Genomic DNA, 24,754 nt, shown 5'->3' with positions numbered 1-24,754 from the left:
TCTAAATGCAAACCCAATGAATGATAGGCGAGGAGAATACCAAGGTGTGATCCCAATGTCAATGAAAAGCTATGAGATGGTATGAGGGATCTTAGGGGTCAAATTTGGGGTCTTATAGTTGCCCATATTTAAGGTCATTCTATGAGGAGATGTGAAGGTTAAAATCTTCGTATCAACACGGTAGAATAGACTTAAATATTAACAACAAGAAACAAATTTTGGTCCCTAAGAGACCTCTTGATGCATATGATATGAATGCAAAATATAATCTTGGTGGGGGATATATTGCCACAAAGGAAAAGAATCCGGAAGAAACTGAAAATCCACATGAGCACAATGCATTCCATAAGGAAAACTCAATTAGGGGACATGGACTCTGGGGATAATAAGTTATGCGTAGGCTAGGCTACGACTTAAAAGCTTCTGGAGACATGAAAGGATTTACATGAAAATAAATCAATGAAAAGACTCGAAATGGATAATAATCTGCATGTATTGGGATACTACCAACACAGCAGGAAATTATCCATTAGGGATATGCGTGAATTGGATTATCCACTACCTTTTACTGAGGTAAACTAAGGATAAACAACCATAAACAACAAAGTGTACACAAAGGATATTCAAATAAAAGAAATATTTGCTACCATGCTTAACTGGTAAATGAAGGATATTCAAACAAAAGAATTATCGACTATCATGCTTAACTGGTAAATGAAGGATATTCAAACAAAAGAAATATCCACTACCATGCTTAACTAGTAAATGAAGGATATTCAAACAAAATAATTATCCACTACCATGCTTAACTGGTAAATGAAGGATATTGAAACAAAAGTAATATCCACTACCATGCTTAACTGGTAAATGAAGGATATTCAAACAAAAGAATTATCCGCTACCATGCTTAACTGGTAAATGAAGGATATTCAATCAGCAAAAGTGAATTGGAACAACGCCAAAACACTTAAAACATTTTCTAGAAAAGGCGTAAATCATAATGTTGTTGAAATACCCATATATTCAAAAGGAAGTTCGATTTCACAAGGAGATATGAATTCAGACTCAACTAGGGAAGTCAAACTTCAACACAGGAGTAAAAGAGATATATTATCTACCACCTGTTACTAGGTAGCTTAAAATGGAAGATAATACACTCGGGTAGAGGAACATCCGTTACCAGTTATTGGGCAATATATCAAGGATAACTTGCTGAGGAAAAGGAGGAAGAATCACCAACTACCAGTTACTAGGAAACTTATCAAAGGTAATCAAACACATGAAAGAGTTATATTACCAGTTAGTGGGCAATATACTCAAAAGGGAATAGCCTACTAGATAAATGAAAAAGTAGGATTTACAACTACCAGTCACTGGATAGAAGACCAAAGGGAACAAAAGCAGGATTTACAACTACCAGTTACTGGGTAGAAGACCAAAGAGAACAAAAGCAGGATTTATAACTACTAGTTACTGGGTAAAAGACCAAATAGAATAAAACCATGATTTACAACTACCAGTTACTGGGTAGAAGACCAAAGAGAACAAAAGCAGGATTTACAACTACCAGTTACTGGGTAGAAGACCAAAGGGAACAAAAACGGGATTTACAACTACTAGTTATTGGGTAGAAAACCAAAGGGAACAAAAGCGGGATTTACAACTACCAGTTACTGGGTAGAAGACCAAAGGGAGAATATTTGTTACCAGTTGCTAGGTAACATATCAAGGATAAACTGTCAGGGGGAAATTCAATGAGAAGTTTTGTTAACCACCAGTTATTGGGGAGATAACATAAAAACGACCAACTGGAAAAAAGGATAAACAATTACCAGTTACTGGGTAATTGAGAAATGATAATTTGCTGGCGAAAAGAAAAGATAACTCGTTGGGGAAACGAAAGTAAATTCGCTGGGGAAATCAAAGAAGTAAATTACCTTCTACCGGTTACTGGGTAAATTAACACATGTAAAGTACTCAACATAAATAAGGATATTACCAATTACTGGGGTAATAAACTCTCAGAGGACCAAAAGATCTATCTAGGTAAGTGTCGCATCCTGCGAAAATCAACCGGCGAGCTAAAAACAAAACACACACAGAGCCGCCACTGCGCGTTATTTATCCCAAGATAGGGAAAGGAAACGCTCAGAGAAACCTGGAAAGGAAATGGTCTTGCGACCAAAGAGAAAGGGTAAGGGAGTCGGTTACGCAAGGGGAAGGTATTAGCACCCCTCACGTCCGTCGTACTCGACGGGATCCACGTTCTAAGAAAAGAAAAGGTTGCTAAACATCACACACACACACAGGGGAACGCAGGTAGGGTTAAGAGAAGGGAGCTCGATAGGACGTCGCATCCTATGCCTACATATCTTGTCTGGAACAAGAATCAGAGCCACTGTAGTTCGGCTTACGCACGCCAAACAACACAAAACATACAAACACACAAGGGTGGCAAACATGGAGCCCGACAACCACCGGATGGAATTACGTCGGCATCCGAACCAAAACACAACCAAAACGGCAAACGTGGAGCCCGACAGCCAATCACTGGGCTTACGTCGGCATCCGAACCAAAACACAACCAAAACGGCAAACGTGGAGCCCGACGGCCAATCACTGGGCTTACGTCGGCATCCGGACCAAAACACAATCAGATAACAAGTAAACGCACGCAAAAAAGAAAAAGGTTGCCCGGAGAGGTCTCGCACGACCCCCTGCCTACATACCTCGTCTGGAACGAGGATCAGGGCGATGTAGTTCCCCTTAACAGGGGAGAAACTCTCCTAACCAGAAACCAGGGGAAGACACGACACTAGGGAGACTACGACTCGAGCCTAGATGTTGTCATGCAAAGTCGCCCTAAGTTCAGGTTTCTATCCTACTTGCATAAGCAAACTATTCCTATCCAGGAAAGAAGCAAGCACACAAGCATACAGCATAATTCAAGCATACATCAAATGAGAACAAGCATCTCAAACAGATATCCACACAGCACGCACTATAACCAAACAAGTGGCTCACACAATAGGTTTGACTGCCGAAGCGAGTCGTCTGTACGGGCTGGGTTTGCTCTTAACCTTGCCATTACGAGGCTAAGGTGAAGCAGATGAGAGGTGAAGTGAGGATCAGACCTCACAGCTCTTATCCCTAACCAGGGAGAGCTTCTGACAAATGAGCATGGGTCCAGAATGGGGGAACCCTTCTATACTCAGAGACTCTGACACAATGTGCACTGCACAAGATCTTGGGCTAGGATCTCAATGCTACAACCATGTAATGGGAGCAAGGAGAAGACTCAACTGAATAGTGGGGGATAGATTGCTTATCCCTACCTTCCACCAATTGCCTTATTTAAGGACTTTGCCTGCTTAGGCACAAAATTAAACAATCACAATCATCGCCTCTTAAGGAGGACTTCAGACATTTATTTGCCCGGCCCGGTAACAGCCGGGTCTCCAGACTACATGAAGTTAGGAAGTTATACCTCAATGCAAGTTGCTTAAGCAAAGCAAAGCAAAAGTTCACAAGGAACTGAGCAACTAAAAGTACCTGGAAACAGTCAAACACAGTTAGTACTCAGACAGACAAACTAAACAGCAAAAGTTCAATCAGTTAATCTATACAGATCAATGCACAACAAAGCAAGCTCAAAGCTTAAGCCCAAGCTTCACCACCTACAAAACAATGTTATGTTAGTGTACAAACATCAAACAACATCAATTGCATTTAACTTGATTCATTCTCCATGTGCATTATGCTTTTGATCCTGAAAAATCAAGCAAATATTAGCAACAAGACCACTAGGCTAAGCCTAGGGTCCAAAGGCAAGAAAAATTCCTAAACAGCAAAGTATTCACCAACCAAAGTCAAATTAATGTCAAACTCATCCATCTTAAACATTGAATACTTTGGTTCATTTTCATTATCAAAAGCATTAGGGTCACTGCTAGCAAGCTCATCACTGCAACAGTTAATTTCTATTTCATGGTCTACACCACAAGATTATGTTATCAACATCAAACGTTAGTTTTCTTGGAGTATCCTTGTGTTTCCTAACCATACTTTTTGACCGCCCTCTTTTATCATCAATCTTGCCTTGTTCATTAAAACCATCACCCAACCTAAGAATCATTTCATCCTCACTATCATCAAATGATAAATTATAACCCTCAAAGTCACTACCATCATTATTCCAAGTTCATCTTTAGTTTTGATGATATTGTAATGATTATTTTATTGTTTAACATTTTTTTTATTTGTGTAAAAAAATTAAATAGACTTATGGAAATTTATCATCGAAAAAAGTAAGAAAGTTCTACAACACAATCCTTTAGGCTTAAGATGAACTTGGAATATATAACCTGACACAATAATCATGAATCATCTACAAATATATGAAACTTGCCCATCAGTTGTGACTTCTTATAAATATTTGCATTTTTTAAGAACTACTAAATTAATGAAAATATAAGAAAGATTCTAGTTACTCGTATTTGTTCACTAGTTTTGACATATGAGAAAGATTCGATCCACTTGAATTTGAATTTCACTAATTCAACTAACCATTTATTAACTTTAATTTGGCCTTTTTGAGTAACAAGTTAAAGTAATTTTAGGTGAAAACATAATAATAATAATAATAATAATAATAATAATAATAATAATAAAAAAAAAATAATAATAATAATAATAATGGTTAATTTTGATTTTGATTTTGATTTTCTTAAAAAGTACTTCCAAATTTAGAATTTAGTATTTAAATTTTTTTGGTAAATATAAAACTAAGGAGTGAATGATAATTTCAAAAGTAACAAATGTTTTAGAGTAATTGTATATTACAGTAGACATAAATAAAATATAAATATAAATAAATTGATATTGAAAATTTAGATTGTCAAGAACTCAAATTTAGCAATATTTTAAGGGCATTTTATTTGGCTTTATAATTTTAATTATTTTAATTTTATGGTTTTTGCTTTATGCATTTAATATACATTTAAGAGTGTTTTCATAAAAATAGCTCACATCTCTGTCTGGACTAGAAACTATGAATTTAAATTTAGCTTCACATGTTGAAAAGTATTAAAAAATTTGAAGAAGAATTTTAACATCATTTGTATTTTAAATTTTAATCAAACATAGAGGATATCTAGTTGATAAAAAAAATGTATATAACCTAGTACAAATAGAAGTTAATAATGAAGAAATATTTAATCAACTAGTATAGTAAGGTAAGTCTTCAGCCAACAATAAATTTTATATTTCTACTTTGATTACCTTTTTTGTATTTACAGTTAGTATATACATTTCTTTTCATGATGATTGCAAATAATCTTATAAAAAAAGATACGTGTTAATTGAATGTAAATATAGAAAAATTACATTATTAACATCTAAATTTAATTCCTATTATTATATTGACCTAATTATAAAATGAAATATGATTAACATAAATTAAATAGATAAATCACAGATCATATTCATCACCCTAACACACGTTTTCCAAAAAATCAAGAAAATTATTCAATCAATAAATCAGGAGAATTAAAAGTTATTTATTTTGATTTACTTCCTTTCCAAGTTTGTTACCATTAATAGTTTTGAATATAAACAACCAAATCTTTGGCCCCAAGACACTCATATCTCTCTTAATATCTTTATTATAAAGATTTTATTTAAAAAAAGAAAACGTGTGTTTGTCTTCAGTGCTCTTTTCCTTTTTCTATTCTTTCTATATCAATTTTTCATCCTTCAATTTTTGCATTCTAATTTAAAATAATGGAAGTGTCTCAAGAAGATTGGTTACCTGCAAAAATCATTTTTAAATTTAAGTTGATTTGTAGTTCATTCTCCAAATTTCAAGAAGAATCTCATTTCAAAACAAAACAGTTTTGTAATATGTTAGTGAAGAGTGATACATGTTTCTTCCTCCAACATGATCAAATAAGTCAAAGATATCAAAAAAAGGAAGAGTTGCACCATTGAGCTAAAGAGCAACAATTTTCTGGTGTTCCTAACAATGTTCTAACATTTCTATCTAATTCAGTTATTGTTGTAGCTTCTAGTAATTGTTTGCTTCTTTGTTATACCATTAATGATGATCCTGTTGAATTGTTTATTCGCAATCCAATTACAAAGTCTTTCTTTTTCATTTCTAGTTTGGAGTCACTTAGAAAAAACCATATATTTTCTAATATAAATCTCATTTAATCTCATGGCTCTTCAGATGACTATTTGATTTTCATTTTGAAAACACAGCGGATTGGTCACCAACTAGTTATATATGCAATATTTATCATGGAAAACAAGGTGTGTGGAAAACCATGGAAGCTATTATTAAGTTGCCAAGGGAAGCTATAAAAGGTTTTCACACGGATGTAACATGGACATATTTAATTGGGGCAAAGTGACAAGTTCCAACCGTTCTATTTGCTTAGTGAAATCAAGAAAGTCTGTTTTCACTATTTGGTTTTTAAAAGATTACAAGTCATGTTTATGGCAAAAGATTTTGAAGGTGAGAGTGAATGCATTGGGGTTAGAAGAGAAAGATACTCATGTTACCGGATTTGCTGTCTTGAACGACAATATTTTAGTTTTTTCTACGGAACAAATGATTTATAATTGTGGTTTCGATGGAGAAACATTTATGATGGTGGAAGAAATAGGCTCACACCGTTGTGGATCAAAACCTCAATTTATTTCCTACTCAAACACTCTTCGTTCGTGTGGGACTAATGTTCAAACAATACCTTGCTAGAATCAAATGATGTATGAAGGCAAGTTTAGGGTTTTTGATAAGTTGTAATATCTATATTTAATTTAATATAATTGAAGGGATTATTTATTAATTTGAATTTATTAAAGTTGATACCATCTCTCTTGATAATGATTATACAACTTGTGAATGCAAGAGAGTACACTGTTCAAATAAAAAAATATTGATATGAGTAAGCATTTCTAAAAGGATAGTGAGGAGTGTGCTCTTTGGGGTCACACTATTATAAATAATATAACCAAACTTTCACCTCACCCTATCAAAAACCGAGATAAAAGGTTAAGGCGCGTCATATTTTATATTATTTTTTAAAATTGATGTCTTTCTTTTTATTTTATTTTTAACTTTTAAGTTAATGATCTATTCCTTTGGTTATATTTAATAATCAGGGGATTAGATTATCATATTTTACTATAAAAATACTCGTTAATCATATTTTACTATAAACCTAACTTATATATAGTCGCTCCAAAGTCTTACGCATCATTCTCTTAGATGGATTGCAAGACATAAAAATCTTCAATGTTCTTCAATATTGAACAAAACAACTTTCCTACCATTACAATCTATATCACATAATGATGTTGATGTTGTTGTTGTATTTTTCTAATAACACTCCTATGTTGTCAATCAAAGAAAACATTGAGAAATTTATTGTTTTTCTCGGTAGACAATATTGAGAAATTTATTCATTAAAATAATCATCCATTTATCTTTCACGTTCTCTTTCATGTGAAAATTTTTATTTGCCATGATAACATTTGCTCAATATAATGAAATCTCTCTGACATGGATTGCAAGTACAAAAAAAATTATCTTATTTGGAAAAAATAACTTATCAGAAATTTAAAAAGATACGTTGTTCTCCAAGAATCCATTGTCAAACTTTTTATTTGTTTAAACAATTTATTTTAATATTATGTGAATACAATGTAAATATATAAAAAAACGTTTTCCCTCGATTTTTAACATAGACAGAGATGTATATGGCATTTGGGTTGAAAAATATAAGTGTGTTTATTCACACTACTAGAAAATAAATATTTCTTCACACTAAACTACAACAGTTTCACTGTTAACTGTGATAATACCTCATTTTTGGACGCACTTTGTTTATTTATATTTACGAAAATACATTGCACTATGGTCAAACTAATAAACCACGATTATACATTTATGGAGTGACAGAGTTCGAATCTCAACTCCAACAATTTTCTACTTTTTCGTTACAATTAATGTTATCCTGATAATTATAATATATAAATTAAAATTAAAAGACCTATCACCACGATTATTAATGTGAACCGTTGTGAAAGTCATTAAATTTCTCATGATTTTTTTTATAAAACCGTGGTGAAATTGTTTACTCATATATAATATAAACGAATTAATTCTTCCTTCTTGACAGTATCGCCGTATCTATCACAGCAAAATCCGAATACACATTTTCCCGCTTCTTCTTCGTCATTAGCTGTAGCTTCATACATAAATGTTTTTTTCTTCTTCTTCTTTGTTCTTTCTTTTTCTTGTATGTTGTTTTTATGTTTCACATGATTTTTTTCACATGATTTGTTGTATGTTGTTGTTGTTTGATGTTGTTGTTTTCTTATTCCGATATCAGATCCTTCTCTCAATATTAATAGTGGGAGCAACAAACTTATCCACGAGATTTAGGTTACAAAGGAGGTTATTGATATGGTGGAGTTATGATTTAACAAAGCCAAAGAAGCTGAATTTGTTAGGGATCCCATTACAGTTGTTGAGCCGTCTGATGGAACAAGCCATAAGAAGATTATTTTCAAGAATCTTAACACTAAAAAGATGAAGAAGGTATAAGCTAGCTATAATGACTGACCTAATAAATCTGGATGTAACTGATTATGAATAAAATGAAGACCTTGAGATCTCCACGAATTCAACTAGGTATGAAGATTAAAGACCTTTGTTACATTTTACATGATATTTTATTGGTTGTTGTTGTTGTTGTTGCATGTCATATTAACAATGTATTGCTGGTTGTTGTTGGTTGTTATGTTACAATGTTAATACTAGTTATGTTGTGGGTGTTGTTGCTTGTTATGTTACAGTGTACTGCTTATTTATGTTATAATGTACTGGTATTTGGGTTAACAATATACTGCTGGTTGTTATTGCTTGTTATGTTACAATGTTAATTCTAGTTTATATTTTCAAAATAGATTAACATTCTGAAAGTTGTTTATATTTTGAAATTTGGTTCAAGAGAACTCATATTATGGGTGTAGTTCATAAATGGTTTGCTTTTCTATGGAGAAACAATACAAGAAGTAATAAGAAATTTTGGAAGCTTTATTCGCCTTGTACTTTTTCTTCATGGCAACAGAAAGTAGATCAACTTCATACCATTTCACGAATCTTTTCAATAAAAGGTATGTTTTTGTCATTTTGTTGATGAATGTTGTTGTTGAGTTTATTATAAGGTATATAGATTGTTTGCTTCACTAACCCTTCATTGAACATGTATTCATTTAAAGTGATTTAGAAAATAATAATTCAAAAATTAAGTTATATTTGAAATGCAACTTAGATCAAACATATTTTTCAAATTGCATCCATCTCGTAATTCATCTATATCGCTCTTTAACACGTAAAAATTGGTTTATTGCCCCAGGTTCTTCAAAGAAATGATTCGTTCCCTATTAATTTATATTGTAAAACATCAAATTTGTTGAGAAATTGGATCATCTTCACCGTTGTCATCATAATAATCTTCATTATTGACTAAAATAATAATGACGATAGCGGTGATGATGATCATAAATTAGTCAACATATCGATGCTTTGAAAAATAAAATAGGAATGAACTGTTGCTTTGAAGAAATTGGGACATTGAATCAAATACTACGTGTTAAGAAGCAAGAGATGAATTACGGTATGAATGCAATTTGAAAAACAGTGGTTCGTTTAAGTTTTTCAAGAATAATTAAAATTTTCAAAATTACTATCTTCTACATCAATTTTAATGGTTGTATATGTTTAGTGAGGTGTTAGGAAAAACAAGCGATTTACATATTTTATAATAACCTCAGGTACTTTTCACCACGATTATCTTCTATAACTGTGGCAAAATGTTAATTATATTTCAAATAAATATGTTGCTGCTGCTGGGTTTCAAACACATGACCTATATATATATATATATATATATATATATATATATATATCATAACCGTTGTTTAATTTAACCGTTATGATAGGTAGTGCGTTACCTAGCTTATAACCATGGTCACACACCCGTTGTGGAAACCACCATGCATACAATCACACGCTACCTAACAACAGACGTTCAACTGTCATTAACTGTGTTTCACAACCATCATTATATGTGTTTTTCGTAGTAATGTTAGTTTCTTCACCATCCTTAAACAAATCTTTGTTGTCCATTAATGAGTATCAATGCTCAAGATATTGTCACTAGTGATCCCCGTGAAACCTAAAATCTTCATTATAAAAACATTATGAATATTAAAGTTTGATAGTAGTGAATCCACAAGAAACTCAAATATTATTGTGAAACCCTTTATGTTTAATCGGAGCGTCATGAGATTTTACAAAGTAAAAGTATCAATGTGATAGATTACAAGAGAAGAAAAAATTTAGATTCATTTAATACGTGGTTGGTGAGAGTTTATTTACTTTGCTAAAGATTTATGTGATGGATTGCAAGTGCATAAAAAAATTGATTCAAGTTTATATTCTAAAAGAATCTCTTAACTGAATATTTCTTTTTATCTAATCTTTTTTTTAATGACAATTTCAAAAGTAACAAATTTTTAAGAATAATTGAATATTACATTAGACAAAAATAAAATGTAAATATAAATAAATTGATATTGAAAATATAGATTATAAAGAACTCAAATTTAGCAATATTGTAAGGGATTTTATTTGGCATTATAATTTTAATAATTTGAATTTGATGATTTTTTTCTTTATGCATTTATTATACATTCAAGAGTGTTTTCATAAAAATAGTTCACATCTCTGCCTGGATTAGAAACTATGAATTTAAATTTAGCTTTATATATTCAAAAGTATTAAAAAATTTGAAGAAGAATTTTAACATCAGTTGTATTTTAAATTTTAATCAAACATAGATGATATCTAGTTGATAAAGAAATGTATTTAACCTATTCCAAATAGAATTTAATTATGAAAAAATATTTAATCAATTAGTAATGTAAGTCTTCAACCAACAATAAATTTTATATTTCTACTTATAATATTTTATTAACTTTTTTCTATTTACAGTTAGTATATTACATTTCTTTTTATAATTATTTTTCAATAAACATTTAACAATAACATATATAAATTCAATTATATTCTTATAAGAAAAAGGATACATGTGACGTTGTCACTTTAATCTTAATTGAATATAAATATAGAAAAAAATACATTATTAACATACAAATCTAATTCCTATCATTATATAAAATGAAATATGATTAACATATATTAAGTAAATCAATCACATATCATATTCATCACCCTAACACACCTTTTTCAACAAATCAAGAAAATTATTCAATCAATAAATCAGAAGAATTAAAAGCTATTTAATTTAATTTACTTACTTTCCAAGTTTGTTGCCATTAATACTTTTGAATATAAACAACCAAATCTTTGGCCCCAAGACACTCATACCTCTCTTAATATCTGTATTTTCAGTAGCACTATTATATATATGTCAATTAACACAACTCTTACTATCATACACATCTTGCATTCGTTTGTTTGTCCTATGTTACTTTTTCTATTTTTCTAATCTTCATCAATTTTTCATCCTTCAATTTTTGCATTCTTATTTAAAATGGAAGTGTCTCAAGAAGACATTGCTTATGAGATATTTTCTTGGTTACCTGCAAAAACCATTTTTAAATTTAAGTTAACCTGTAGTTCATTCTCCAAATTTCAAGAAGAATCTCATTTCAAAACAAAACAGTTTTGTAATATGTTAGTGAAGAGTGATACATGTTTCTTCCTCCAACATGATCAAATAAGTCAAAGGTATCAAAAAAGGATCGAGTTGCACCATTTACCTAAAGAGCAACAATTTTCTTGTGTTCCTAACAATATTCTGACATTTCTATCTAATTCAGCTATTGTTGTAGCTTCTAGTAATGGTTTGCTTCTTTGTTATACTATTAATGATGATCCTGTTGAATTGTTTATTTGCAATCCAATTACAAAGTCTTTCTTTTCTATTCCTAGTCCGGAGTCACTTAGAAAAAATCACAGGTTTTCTAACATAAATCTCATGTTAAATTGCTCGGATGACTCTTCAGATGATTACTTGATATTTCTTTTTGAAAACACACTGGATTGGTCGCCAAATAGTTATGTATGCAATATTTATCATGGAAAAGAAGGTGTGTGGAGAACCATGGAAAACAACTTTTTATGTGGTGGTAGAAATATGAAATTTGAGATGTCGGTGTTTCACAATGGAGCACTTCATTTCATTTCAGATTGCTCTAATTACTTTACTAGATATAGTCCTTTTTATAAGCCATACATAATGGCTTATGATTTTGTGAAAGGAACTTCAACTATTATTAAGTTGCCAAGGGAAGCTATAAAAGGTTTTCACGCGGAGTGTAACATGGGCATATTTAATTGGGGCAAAGTGACAAGTTCCAACCGTTCTATTTGCTTAGTGAAATCAAGAAGGTCTGTTTTCACTATTTGGTTTTTAAAAGATTACAAGTCATGTTTATGGCAAAAGATTTTGAAGGTGAGAGTGAATGCATTGGGGTTAAAAGAGAAAGATGCTCATGTTACCGGATTTACTATCATGAATGGCAAGGATTTGGTTTTTTCTACGGAACAAAAAATTTACAGTTGTGGTTTAGATGGAGAAACATTTATGATGGCGGAAGAAATAGGCTCACACAGTTGTGGATCTAATCCTTACTTTATGTCCTACTCAAACACTCTTCGTCCATGTGGGACTAATGTTCAAACAATGCCTTGCTAGGAGATGTAAGCTGCCAAGTTTTGAGAAATTGTAATATTTATATTTGATATTATTCAAGGCTTTAGTTATTAATTTTGAATAAATTATATATAGCTACTGTGTTTGAATTTATTATAGTTATTAATTTTAGAAGCATCGCTAATAGAGAATCTATAAGTGAACCTAGTAACAAATATTTATGTTTCGTCCTATCTGCTGCTAATATTCCACACCTAAATATTTCCATGCCTCTTTGATAATTTGGTTCCATGCCCATTTGTTAGACCAAAACGCAATTAATATTGTCTGCAAACGAATCTTTGTTCAAAGCAGAATTATAGAATCACCTTTCCTACCCTATAAGCCTCCATTACTCATCATAGATAAATCGGGATTATGATACCTAGATTTATGATTGCTGCCCAAATAGAATTCTTTTCCTGCATCCAATTTTCCCATTCCTCCTCAAACATCAACCTATCAAATAGATATTGATAGATACCTCGGGTAACTCCAACTCACACAATCCTAAGCAATTTCAAAATCTATTTTCATAACAATGCAATCCTTCTTTGATCTTTTAGCAAAATCTAAAATATCATAAACCTTCAAAACCCCATAAAAAATACTTCTTCACGACACAAAAGCTACTCGGTGGAAATAATCTTACCAATGAACCTCTTCAATCTACCAGCCAAGACTTTTGCTAAGCTCTTTTAAAGAATGTTACAAGACAAATCGTTTTGTACTCGTTCAAAGTATGAAAATAAATAAAAGATGAAAAAGGATAACCAATTAGATTTTCAATAATTGAATTCAATTATTTTTTTTAGCTACTAATAACAGCAAAATAATTAGTAGTAAAGTCAATGCATAATTTTAGGCATAATAACAACAATCGATGCACACTTTTAGGCATAAGATGTGCATATATTTTATTAGTTCAATATCCTCCCTCAAGCTGAAGCATTATAGATGTTTATCATGCCAAGTTTAGATATAAATGAGTTGAAACAAGTTCAGTTGTTTGAGCATTGAGAACAAGTGTGCTTTGGCCAATAGGATTAGGTTCATTTTGAGTACTAGGAATGTAACATTATTGACATTTGGCCGAGATTGTGTTGCCTCAGAGGCTGCTGCAAGCATTTCAAATTCAGGATCATCATCAAAGTGAGATTCCATTTCTTATGGATTTTCCTGAGCTGCGTGTCCAACATCAATGTTGCGAGATTTTTTTTTTGGTTTTTCTTGCACATGACATAAACATCTCTCTCTCTCATTCAATACTGACCATGTAGTAAAAGGTTTCTTTAAATTCTTCAAGTGATCCAAATTCCAATCTCACATTAAACATGTAATTCTTGTTCAATTCATCAATCTTAAATTTTGGATATTTTGGTTCATTTTTATTATCAAAAGCATTAGGGTTTTCACACAGAGTGTAACATGGTCATATTTAATTGGGGCAAAGTAATAAGTTCCAACCGTTCTATTTGCTTAGTGAAATCAAGAAAATTTGTTTTTACTATTTGGTTTTTAAAAGATTACAAGTCAGGTTTATGGCAAAAAGATTTTGAAGGCGAGAGTGAATGTTACCGGATTTACTGTCATGAACGACAATGTTTTAGTTTTTTCTACGGAACAAAAGATTTATAGTTGTTGTTTGGATGAAGAAACATTTACGATGGTGGAAGAAATAGGCTCACGCCATTGTGGATCCAATCCTTAATTTATTTCCTACTCAAATACTCTTCGTTCGTGTGAGACTAATGTTCAAACAATGCCTTGTTAGAAATAAATGATATATGAAGACAAATTTAGTAAATTATTAGGGTTTTTGAGAAGTTGTAATATCTATATTTAATTTAATATAATTGAAGGCATTTGTTATTAATTTGAATTTATTAAAGTTGATACAAGATCTAATAATTATACAACTTGTGAATGCAAGAGAGTACACAGGCCAAATAAAAAATATTGATATGGGTAAGCATTTCTAAAAGGATAGTGAGGAGTGCAATTGGAAGAATATTATCATAACTTCGTAGTTATCTGACTCTGCAAGTGTATGTACATTTATAGTTTGGTCATTATTTCCAATAATCATGTCATCCCCTTCTAGCATAGAAGTTCAACAGAGAATTTATACAAAATAAATAACCGAAAAATAATTATATAGTGCAATATATTTCATGCAGCTATGCTATCGCTCTCCATCAATTTATTTTTATCACTACAACAAATAGTAGCTTAGGAATTTAATTTGATTCATGTTGTATCTTTTACGGTACTTTTTGGTCTAATTCATTATTTTGATACGCCAAGCTTTCTATCTGTTAAATTATTTTTATTCATATATAGCTTAACGATGGATTGACTTTTGCTCTCATAAATCAAATATTTCATTTTCTCATAGGGAACTATGAGTTGATCATAGATGTTGGCACAAATAAAATATCTACTTTGCATGATTTCAGACACAACAATACTACTCAACATTAGGTAATCGGTCGGGTATTGTTTAACCACTATTATATTATATCCGTGATATATATATATATATATATATATATATATATATATATATATATATATATATATATATATATATATATATATATATATATATATATATATATATATATATATATATATATATATATATATATATATATATTATTTCAGGGGCTGTTGGAGCTTTATATGGGAGGTGACTAAAATTTGGTAATAAAGTTTTATAGCTCTTTTATTTATCGAATTTCTCTTTGGGGTCACACTACTACAAATAATCTGACAAAACTTTCATCCCATCTTATTAAAAATCGAGATAAAAGGTTAAGACGCGTCATGTTATAGATTATTTTTTAATAAATACCACATATTTCCTTGTTTTCTAAATAAAATCGAGGAAAAAAATATTTCAGGACATGATTCGAATCTCAACATCAACATTTTATATTATTTTTTAAAAGTGATGTCTTTATTTGTATTTTATTTTTGATTTTTAAATTAATCATTTATTCCTTTAGTTATATTTAATAATTGAGGGATTAGATTATCATATTTTACTATTAAATGATTCGTTAATTAGATTTTACTATAAACCTAGCTTATAAGTAGCCGCTTCAAAGTCTTACGCATCATTCTTTGAGATGGATTGCAAGACATACAAATCTTCAATGTTCTTCAATATTGAACAAAACATATTTTATGTCATTGCAATCTATATCACATAACGATGTTGATGTTTTGTTGTATTTTTGTAATAACCTTCCTATGTTGTCAATCAAAGAAAACATTGAGAAATTTATTATTTTTCACGGTTGACAACATTGAGAAATTTATTCTTAAAAATAGTCATCCATTTATCTTTCACATTCTCTTTCATGTTCTCTTTCATGTGAAAGCATTTGCCATGAAAATATTTGCTCAATATAATGAAATCTCTCTGACATGGATTGCAAGTACCAAAAAAATTATCTTATTTGAAAAAGATAATTTATCAGAAATGTGAAAAGATAGGTTGTTCTCCAAGAATCTATTGCCAAACTTTTTATTGGTTTAAACAATTCATTTAAATATTCTATGAAAATAATGCAAATATATATAAAAAAAAACATTTTCCTTCAATTTTTAACATACACAAAGAGATATGTGGCGTTTGGGTTGTAATATATTTTATTTTTTTTATTTTATTTTAAAAGAAAACCATGTTACCTTAGTTTTGAGTAATATTGAGGTAAAATATAAGTGAGTTTATTCACATTACTAGAAAATAGACTTTTCTTCGCACTAAACTACAACGGTGTGACTGTTAACCGTGATAAAAACTCATTTTTGGACGCACTTTGTTTATTTATATTTACGAAAATACATTTCACTACGGTGAAACTAATAAACCACGATTATACATTTATGGAGTGACAGAGTTGGAATCTCAACTCCAATAATTTTCTATTTTTTCGTTACAATTAATGTTGTCCTTATAATTATAATATTTAAATTAAAATTAAAATACGTATACCACGATTATTAATGTGAGCCGTTGTGAAAGTCATTACACTTCTCATGGTTTTTTGATAAAACCGTGGTGAAATTGTTTACTCATATATAATATAAAAGAATTAGATCTTCCTTCTTGACAGTATCGCCGTGTCTATCACAGCAAAATCCTAGCACACATTTTCCCGCTTCTTCTTCGTCATTAGTTGTAGCTTCATACATAAATGTTTTCTTCTTCTTCCTCGTTCTTTCTTTTTCTTGTATGTTGTTTTCATGTTTCACATGATTTTCACACGGTTTTCTTCATGTTTGAGAGTTTATGATTTTTTGTTGTTGTATGTTGTTGTTATTGTTTTATGTTGTTATATGTTGTCATTTTCTTATCCCGATTTCAGATCTTTTTATCAATATTAATAGTGGGAGCGAGATTCAGGTTACAAAGGAGGTTATTGATATGATGGAGTTATGGTTTAACAAGGCCAAGGAAGTTGAATCTGTTATGGATCACATTACAGTTGTTGAACCGTCTGATGGAACAAGTTATAAGAAGATTATTTTCAAGAATCTTAACATTGAAAAGATGAAGAAGGTAACAACTATATTGAATGACCTAATGAATCTGGATGTAACTGATTATGAATCAGATGAATACCTTAAGAACTAAGAAGACCTTGACACCTTCACACATTCAACTAAGTATGAAGATTAAAGACCATTGTTATGTTTTAAATTTTAAAAGTGACTTTAATATATATTTTAAAATACCTTAAGATAAAGTTTGGAGCCATTTTTAAATTTTAAAAGTGACTTTAATATATATTTTAATTGATGTAATTTAATATATGAATTGGCATTGCGCCCCAGTGGTAAAACACTGGTTTGTTAAGTCTCTTGACATGGTTCCAAACCTGGTCAGAGTAATGTTTATTTTTTTCTCACTTGTTAAATGTTCATTTTTCTTCATAACTTCAAATATCCATAACTTCATGATTCCTTAACATTTTTTACTCATTCTTTTTTCCATGTGTTCATGAGAATGTCTATTTTATGATGACACAAAAAAATCCCAAAAATTTTATTTAGATGGAAAACATGTGCTTTAAGTGTTTTTTTAAGGCTCCTAATTGATTCTTTTGGCTTATGTCTTGTTTGTTCTTGATGTTGAAAGCTTGTATGATTAAAACACAATCTTTTAAATGTTGATTGGTATCCTTAACATGTTTGAACTTTATTATGTTCATATAATGTATCAATTGATTCACCTTGAAAACATGTTTGAATGAATGGTTAGGAGGTGATTAAGTTTTCCACTTAAGTTTGGTCTTATCATGAACTTTGATTCAAGTTTAATGTTTATTTTGTGAAGACTTATAATGTGATGCATGTTTGACCTAAATTGATTCATGTTGTGTTTACCATGTACCAATGAATGCTTTTACCATGTCAAATATGATTTTGTCTTCACCATCAATGTGTTGTGTCTTGTGATATTATGTGAAACTTCGTCATGTCTTGTTTATGTTTATCTCAATGCCTAAAAACCATGATAAATATCGTAACTCACACATCACTAACCTTGTTATTACCATTGTATTTAGCCATATTTTGTGCCTTAATATTAATGCATGTTCAACCTTGTTATATTGTTTATATCCAAGGGAAATGAATCATGACATTTTTGTCATTTTGCATGTGTATGTTCATCTGCATTCTATAAAATTTTGCTTCCCCTTAATCCAAAACTTTTAGATACAATCTTAGGTTCCCCTGAATGTAAAACTTAGGATCTCTCTCTCTCTCTCTCTCTCTCTCTCTCTCTCTCTCTCTCTCTCTCTCTCTCTCTCTCTCTCTCTCTCTCTCTCTCTCTCTCTCTCTCTCTCTCTCTCTCTCTCTCTCTCTCTCTCTCTCTCTCTCTCTCTCTCTCTCTCTCTTTCTTTCTTATAACCACTTTCATAATAAACTTTGACTTAGGTCATCTTCACTATCATCAAATGATAAATTATAACCCTCAAAGTCACTACCATCATTATTCCAAGTTCATTTTTAGTTTTGATGATATTGTAATGATTATTTTATTGTTTAACATTTTTTTATTTGTGTAAAAAAATTAAATAGACTTACGGAAATTTATCATCGAAAAAAGTAAGAAAGTTCTACAACACAATCCTTTAGTCTTAAGATGAACTTGGAATATATAACCTGACACAATAATCATGAATCATCTACAAAGATATGAAACTTGCCCATCAGTTATGACCTCTTATAAATATTTGCATTTTTTAAGAACTACTAAATTAATGAAAATATAAGAAAGATTCTAGTTACTCGTATTTGTTCACTAGTTTTGACATATGAGAAAGATTCGATCCACTTGAATTTGAATTTCACTAATTCAACTAACCATTCATTAATTTTAATTTGGCCTTTTTGAGTAACAACTTAAAGTAATTTTAGGTGCAAACATAATAATAATAATAATAATAATAATAATAATAATAATAATAATAATAATGATGGTGGTTAATTTTGATTTTGATTTTGATTTTTTTAAAAATTATTTCCAAATTTAGAATTAAGTATTTAAATTTTTTTGGTAAATATAAAACTAAGGAGTGAATGATAATTTCAAAAGTAACAAATGTTTTAGAGTAATTATATAATACAGGAGACATAAATAAAATATAAATATAAATAAATTGATATTGAAAATTTAGATTGTCAAGAACTCAAATTTAGCAATATTTTAAGGGGATTTTATTTGGCTTTATAATTTTAATTATTTTAATTTTATGGTTTTTGCTTTATGCATTTAATATACATTCAAGAGTGCTTTCATAAAAATAGCTCACATCTCTGTCTGGACTAGAAACTAAGAATTTAAATTTAGCTTCATATGTTGAAAAGTATTAAAAAATTTGAAGAAGAATTTTAGCATCCATTGTATTTTAAATTTTAATCAAACATAGAGGATATCTAGTTGATAAAAAAAATGTATTTAACCTAGTCCAAATAGAAGTTAATAATGAAGAAATATTTAATCAATTAGTAAGGTAAGTCTTCAGCCAACAATACATTTTATATTTCTACTTATAATATTTGATTAACTTTTTTATATTTACCGTTAGTATATACAAATAATCTTTAAAAAAAAAGATACCTATGATTTTGTCACCTTAATCTTAATTGAATGTAAATATAGAAAAATTACATTAGTAACATATAAATTTAATTCCTATTATTATATTGACCTAATTATAAATAAAAAATGATTAATATAAAGTAAATAAATAAATCACAGAACATATTCATTACCCTGGCACACGTTTTCCAACAAATCAAGAAAATTATTCGATCAATAAATCAGGAGAATTAAAAGTTTGTTACCACTAATCCTTTTGAATATAAACAATCAAATCTTTGGCCACATGTTACTCGTACTTCTCTTGATATCTTCACTATTATATATATGCCAATTAACATCACTCTTACTATCATACACATCTTATATTCGTTTGTTTGTCCTCTGTGCTCTTTTTCCATTCTTTCTAATCTTCATCAATTTTTCATCCTTCAATTTTTGCATTCTTATTTAAAATGGAAGTGTCTCAAGAAGACATTGCTTATGAGATATTTTCTTGGTTACCTGCAAAAACCATATTTAAGTTTAAGTTAACTTGTAGTTCATTCTCCAAATTTCAAGAAGAATCTCATTTCAAAACAAAACAGTTTTGTAATATGTTAGTGAAGAGTGATACATGTTTCTTCCTCCAACATGATCAAATAAGTCAAAGGTATCAAAAAAGGATCGAGTTGCACCATTTACCTAAAGAGCAACAATTTTCTTGTGTTCCTAACAATATTCTGACATTTCTATCTAATTCAGCTATTGTTGTAGCTTCAAGTAATGGTTTGCTTCTTTGTTATACTATTAATGATGATCCTGTTGAATTGTTTATTTGCAATCCAATTACAAAGTCTTTCTTTTCTATTCCTAGTCCGGAGTCACTTAGAAAAAATCACAGGTTTTCTAACATAAATCTCATGTTAAATTGTTCTGATGACTCTTCAGATGATTACTTGATATTTCTTTTTGAAAACACACTGGATTGGTCGCCAAATAGTTATGTATGCAATATTTATCATGGAAAAGAAGGTGTGTGGAGAACCATGGAAAACAACTTTTTATGTGGTGGTAGAAATATGAAATTTGAGATGTCGGTGTTTCACAATGGAGCACTTCATTTCATTTCAGATTGCTCTAATTACTTTACTAGATTTAGTCCTTTTTATAAGCCATACATAATGGCTTATGATTTTGTGAAAGGAACTTCAACTATTATTAAGTTGCCAAGGGAAGCTATAAACACGCGGAGTGTAACATGGGCATATTTAATTGGGGCAAAGTGACAAGTTCCAACCGTTCTATTTGCTTAGTGAAATCAACAAGGTCTGTTTTCACTATTTGGTTTTTAAAAGATTACAAGTCATGTTTATGGCAAAAGATTTTGAAGGTGAGAGTGAATGCATTGGGGTTAAAAGAGAAAGATGCTCATGTTACCGGATTTACTATCATGAATGGCAAGGATTTGGTTTTTTCTACGGAACAAAAAATTTACAGTTGTGGTTTAGATGGAGAAACATTTATGATGGCGGAAGAAATAGGCTCACACAGTTGTGGATCTAATCCTTACTTTATGTCCTACTCAAACACTCTTCGTCCATGTGGGACTAATGTTCAAACAATGCCTTGCTAGGAGATGTAAGCTGCCAAGTTTAATAGATTCTTAGAGTTTTGAGAAATTGTAATATTTATATTTGATATTATTCAAGGCTTTAGTTATTAATTTTGAATAAATTATATATAGCTACTGTGTTTGAATTTATTATAGTTATTAATTTTAGAAGCATCGCTAATAGAGAATCTATAAGTGAACCTAGTAACAAATATTTATGTTTCGTCCTATCTGCTGCTAATATTCCACACCTAAATATTTCCATGCCTCTTTGATAATTTGGTTCCATGCCCATTTGTTAGACCAAAACGCAATTAATATTGTCTGCAAACGAATCTTTGTTCAAAGCAGAATTATAGAATCACCTTTCCTACCCTATAAGCCTCCATTACTCATCATAGATAAATCGGGATTATGATACCTAGATTTATGATTGCTGCCCAAATAGAATTCTTTTCCTGCATCCAATTTTCCCATTCCTCCTCAAACATCAACCTATCAAATAGATATTGATAGATACCTCGGGTAACTCCAACTCACACAATCCTAAGCAATTTCAAAATCTATTTTCATAACAATGCAATCCTTCTTTGATCTTTTAGCAAAATCTAAAATATCATAAACCTTCAAAACCCCATAAAAAATACTTCTTCACGACACAAAAGCTACTCGGTGGAAATAATCTTACCAATGAACCTCTTCAATCTACCAACCAAGACTTTTAGTAAGCTCTTCTTAAAGAATGTTACAAGACAAATCGTTTTGTACTCGTTCAAAGTATGAAAATAAATAAAATATGACAAAGGATAACCAATTAGGTTTTCAATAATTGAATTCAATTATTTTTTTAGCTACCGATAACAGCAAAATAACTAATAGTAAAGTAAATGCATAATTTTAGATATAATAACAGCAACCGATGCACACTTTTAGGTATAAGATGTGCATATTTTATTAGCTCAATATCCTCCCTCAAGCTAAAGCACTATAGATTTCTATCATGCCAAGTTTAGATATAAATGAGTTGAAACAAGTTCAGTTGTTTGAGCATTTAGAACAAGTGTGCTTTGGCCAATAGGATTAGGTTCATTTTGAGTACTAGGGATGTAACATTATTGACATTTGTCCGAGGTTGTGTTGTCTCAGAGGCTGCTGCAAAATTTGCTGCAAGCATTTCAAATTCAGGATCATCATCAAAGTGAGATTCCATTTCTAGTGGATTTTCCTGAGTTGCATGTCCAACATCAATGTTGCGAGATTTTTTTTGGTGTATTTTTGTATTCATCTTATAGCTCTTTTATTTATTGAATTTCTCTTTGGGATCACACTACTACAAATAATATGACAAAACTTTCACCCCACCCTATTAATCGAGATAAAAGGTTAAGACGCGTCATGTTTTAGATTATTTTTTAATAAATACCACATATTTCCTCGTTTTCTAAATAAAATCGAGGAAAAAAATATTTCAGGACATGATTCGAATCTCAACATCAACATTTTATATTATTTTTTAAAAGTGATGTCTTTATTTTTATTTTATTTTTGATTTTTAAGTTAATCATTTATTCCTTTAGTTATATTTAATAACCGAGGGATTAGATTATCATATTTTACTATAAAATGATTCGTTAATCAGATTTTACTATAAACGTAGCTTATATGTAGCCACTTCAAAGTTTTACGCATCATTCTTTGAGATGGATTACAAGACATACAAATCTTCAATGTTCTTCAATATTAAACAAAACATTTTTTCTGCCATTGCAATATATATCACATAATGATGTTGATGTTTTATTGTATTTTTGTAATAACCTTCCTATGTTGTCAATCAAAGAAAACGTTGAGAAATTTATTATTTTTCTCGGTTGTTTGATTTTTGGAGATTTATAAAAAATAAATGATATTGGTTAATACCATTAGATTCCTTGCGAAATTTTTAGCAATTTTGGTCTTTACAACTTTTGATTTCGTTAAGAATTGAGAGAGTTAGAGTTTTGAGAAGTTGTGAAAATGGTGGAAATGATGGACTACGGGATGAATGAGGAAGATGAAGTTTGGAGCCATTTTTAAATTTTAAAAGTGACTTTAATATATATTTTAATTGATGTAACTTAATATATGAATTGACATTGCGCACCAATGATAAAACACTGGTTTGCTAAGTCTCTTGATGTGGTTTCAAACCTGGTTAGTGTAATGTTTATTTTTTTCTCACTTGTTAAATGTTCATTTTTATTCATATCTTCAAATATCCATAACTTCATAATCCCTTAACATTTTTGACCCATTCTTTTTGCCATGTGTTCATGAGAATGTCTATTTTATGATGACACAAAAAAATCCCAAAAATGTTATTTATTTCACCACTTTTGATTAGATGGAAAACATGTGCTTTAAGTGTTTTTTTAAGGCTCCTAATTGATTCTTTTGGCTTATGTCTTGTTTGTTCTTGACATTGAAAGCTTGTATGATTAAAGTCCACTATTTTAAATGTTGATTGTTATCCTTAACATGTTTGAACTTGATTATCTTCATACAATGTATCAATTGATTCACCTTGAAAACATGTTTGAATGAATGGTTAGGAGGTGATTAAGTTTACTACTTAAGCTTGGTCTTATCATGAACTTTGATTCAAGTTTAATGTTTATTTTGTGAAGACTTATAATGTGATGCATGTTTGATCTAAATTATTTCATGTTGTGTTTACCATGTACCAATGAATGCTTTTACCATGTCAAATATGATTTTGTCGTCACCATCAATGTGTTGTGTCTTGTAATATCATGTGAAACTTCGTCATGTCTTGTTTATGTTTATCTTAATGCCTAAAATCCATGATAAATATTGTAATTCACACCTCACTCACCTTGTTATTATCCCCTGAATGTAAACCTTAGGATCTCTCTCTCTCTCTCTCTCTCTCTCTCTCTCCTTATTATAACCACTTTCATAATAAAATTTGACTTAGGTCATTGTTTTCCCTTTTATTTCTTAATTAAATGATTCAAAACACTTAAGCATATTCAAAGATCTTTTCATAAGACCTAAAAAACATAAACTTAATTCAAACCCTTTTGCCACTTTGGCTTTTCCATGTTTAAAACCTTTTCATAAAAGGATTAGACATGAGTCACGCCTAGTTGAGATTTAAATCTCCTATCCCATAACATTGTTGAGATTGATATTGATTTTTTTCCATTTGGAAGAGGTATGTGGCATACTTGTTGATTTTAT

General features: G+C 30.2%; 1 protein-coding gene and 2 pseudogenes across 1 annotated transcript; all 3 read left to right on the top strand.

The window, feature by feature from the left end:
• The first annotated feature begins 5,781 nt into the window (after nt 1–5,781).
• Nucleotides 5,782–6,760, top strand: LOC127079854 (uncharacterized; annotated as a pseudogene).
• Nucleotides 6,761–11,554: 4,794 nt separating this feature from the next.
• On the top strand, nt 11,555–12,806 carry LOC127087957 (F-box protein At5g49610-like). The gene has a single exon (XM_051028869.1). The coding sequence runs from the start codon at nt 11,631–11,633 to the stop codon at nt 12,795–12,797; it is 1,167 nt and encodes a 388-aa protein (XP_050884826.1). The 5' UTR covers nt 11,555–11,630; the 3' UTR covers nt 12,798–12,806.
• Nucleotides 12,807–20,372: 7,566 nt separating this feature from the next.
• Nucleotides 20,373–21,661, top strand: LOC127087956 (F-box protein At5g49610-like; annotated as a pseudogene).
• The last annotated feature ends 3,093 nt before the right edge of the window (nt 21,662–24,754 follow it).

Source organism: Lathyrus oleraceus, chromosome 5, assembly GCF_024323335.1.
Source record: "Lathyrus oleraceus cultivar Zhongwan6 chromosome 5, CAAS_Psat_ZW6_1.0, whole genome shotgun sequence".
NCBI lineage: Eukaryota > Viridiplantae > Streptophyta > Magnoliopsida > Fabales > Fabaceae > Lathyrus > Lathyrus oleraceus.
The sequence above is the reverse complement of the archived record's forward strand: the minus strand, read 5'-3'. Positions and strand labels throughout refer to the sequence as shown.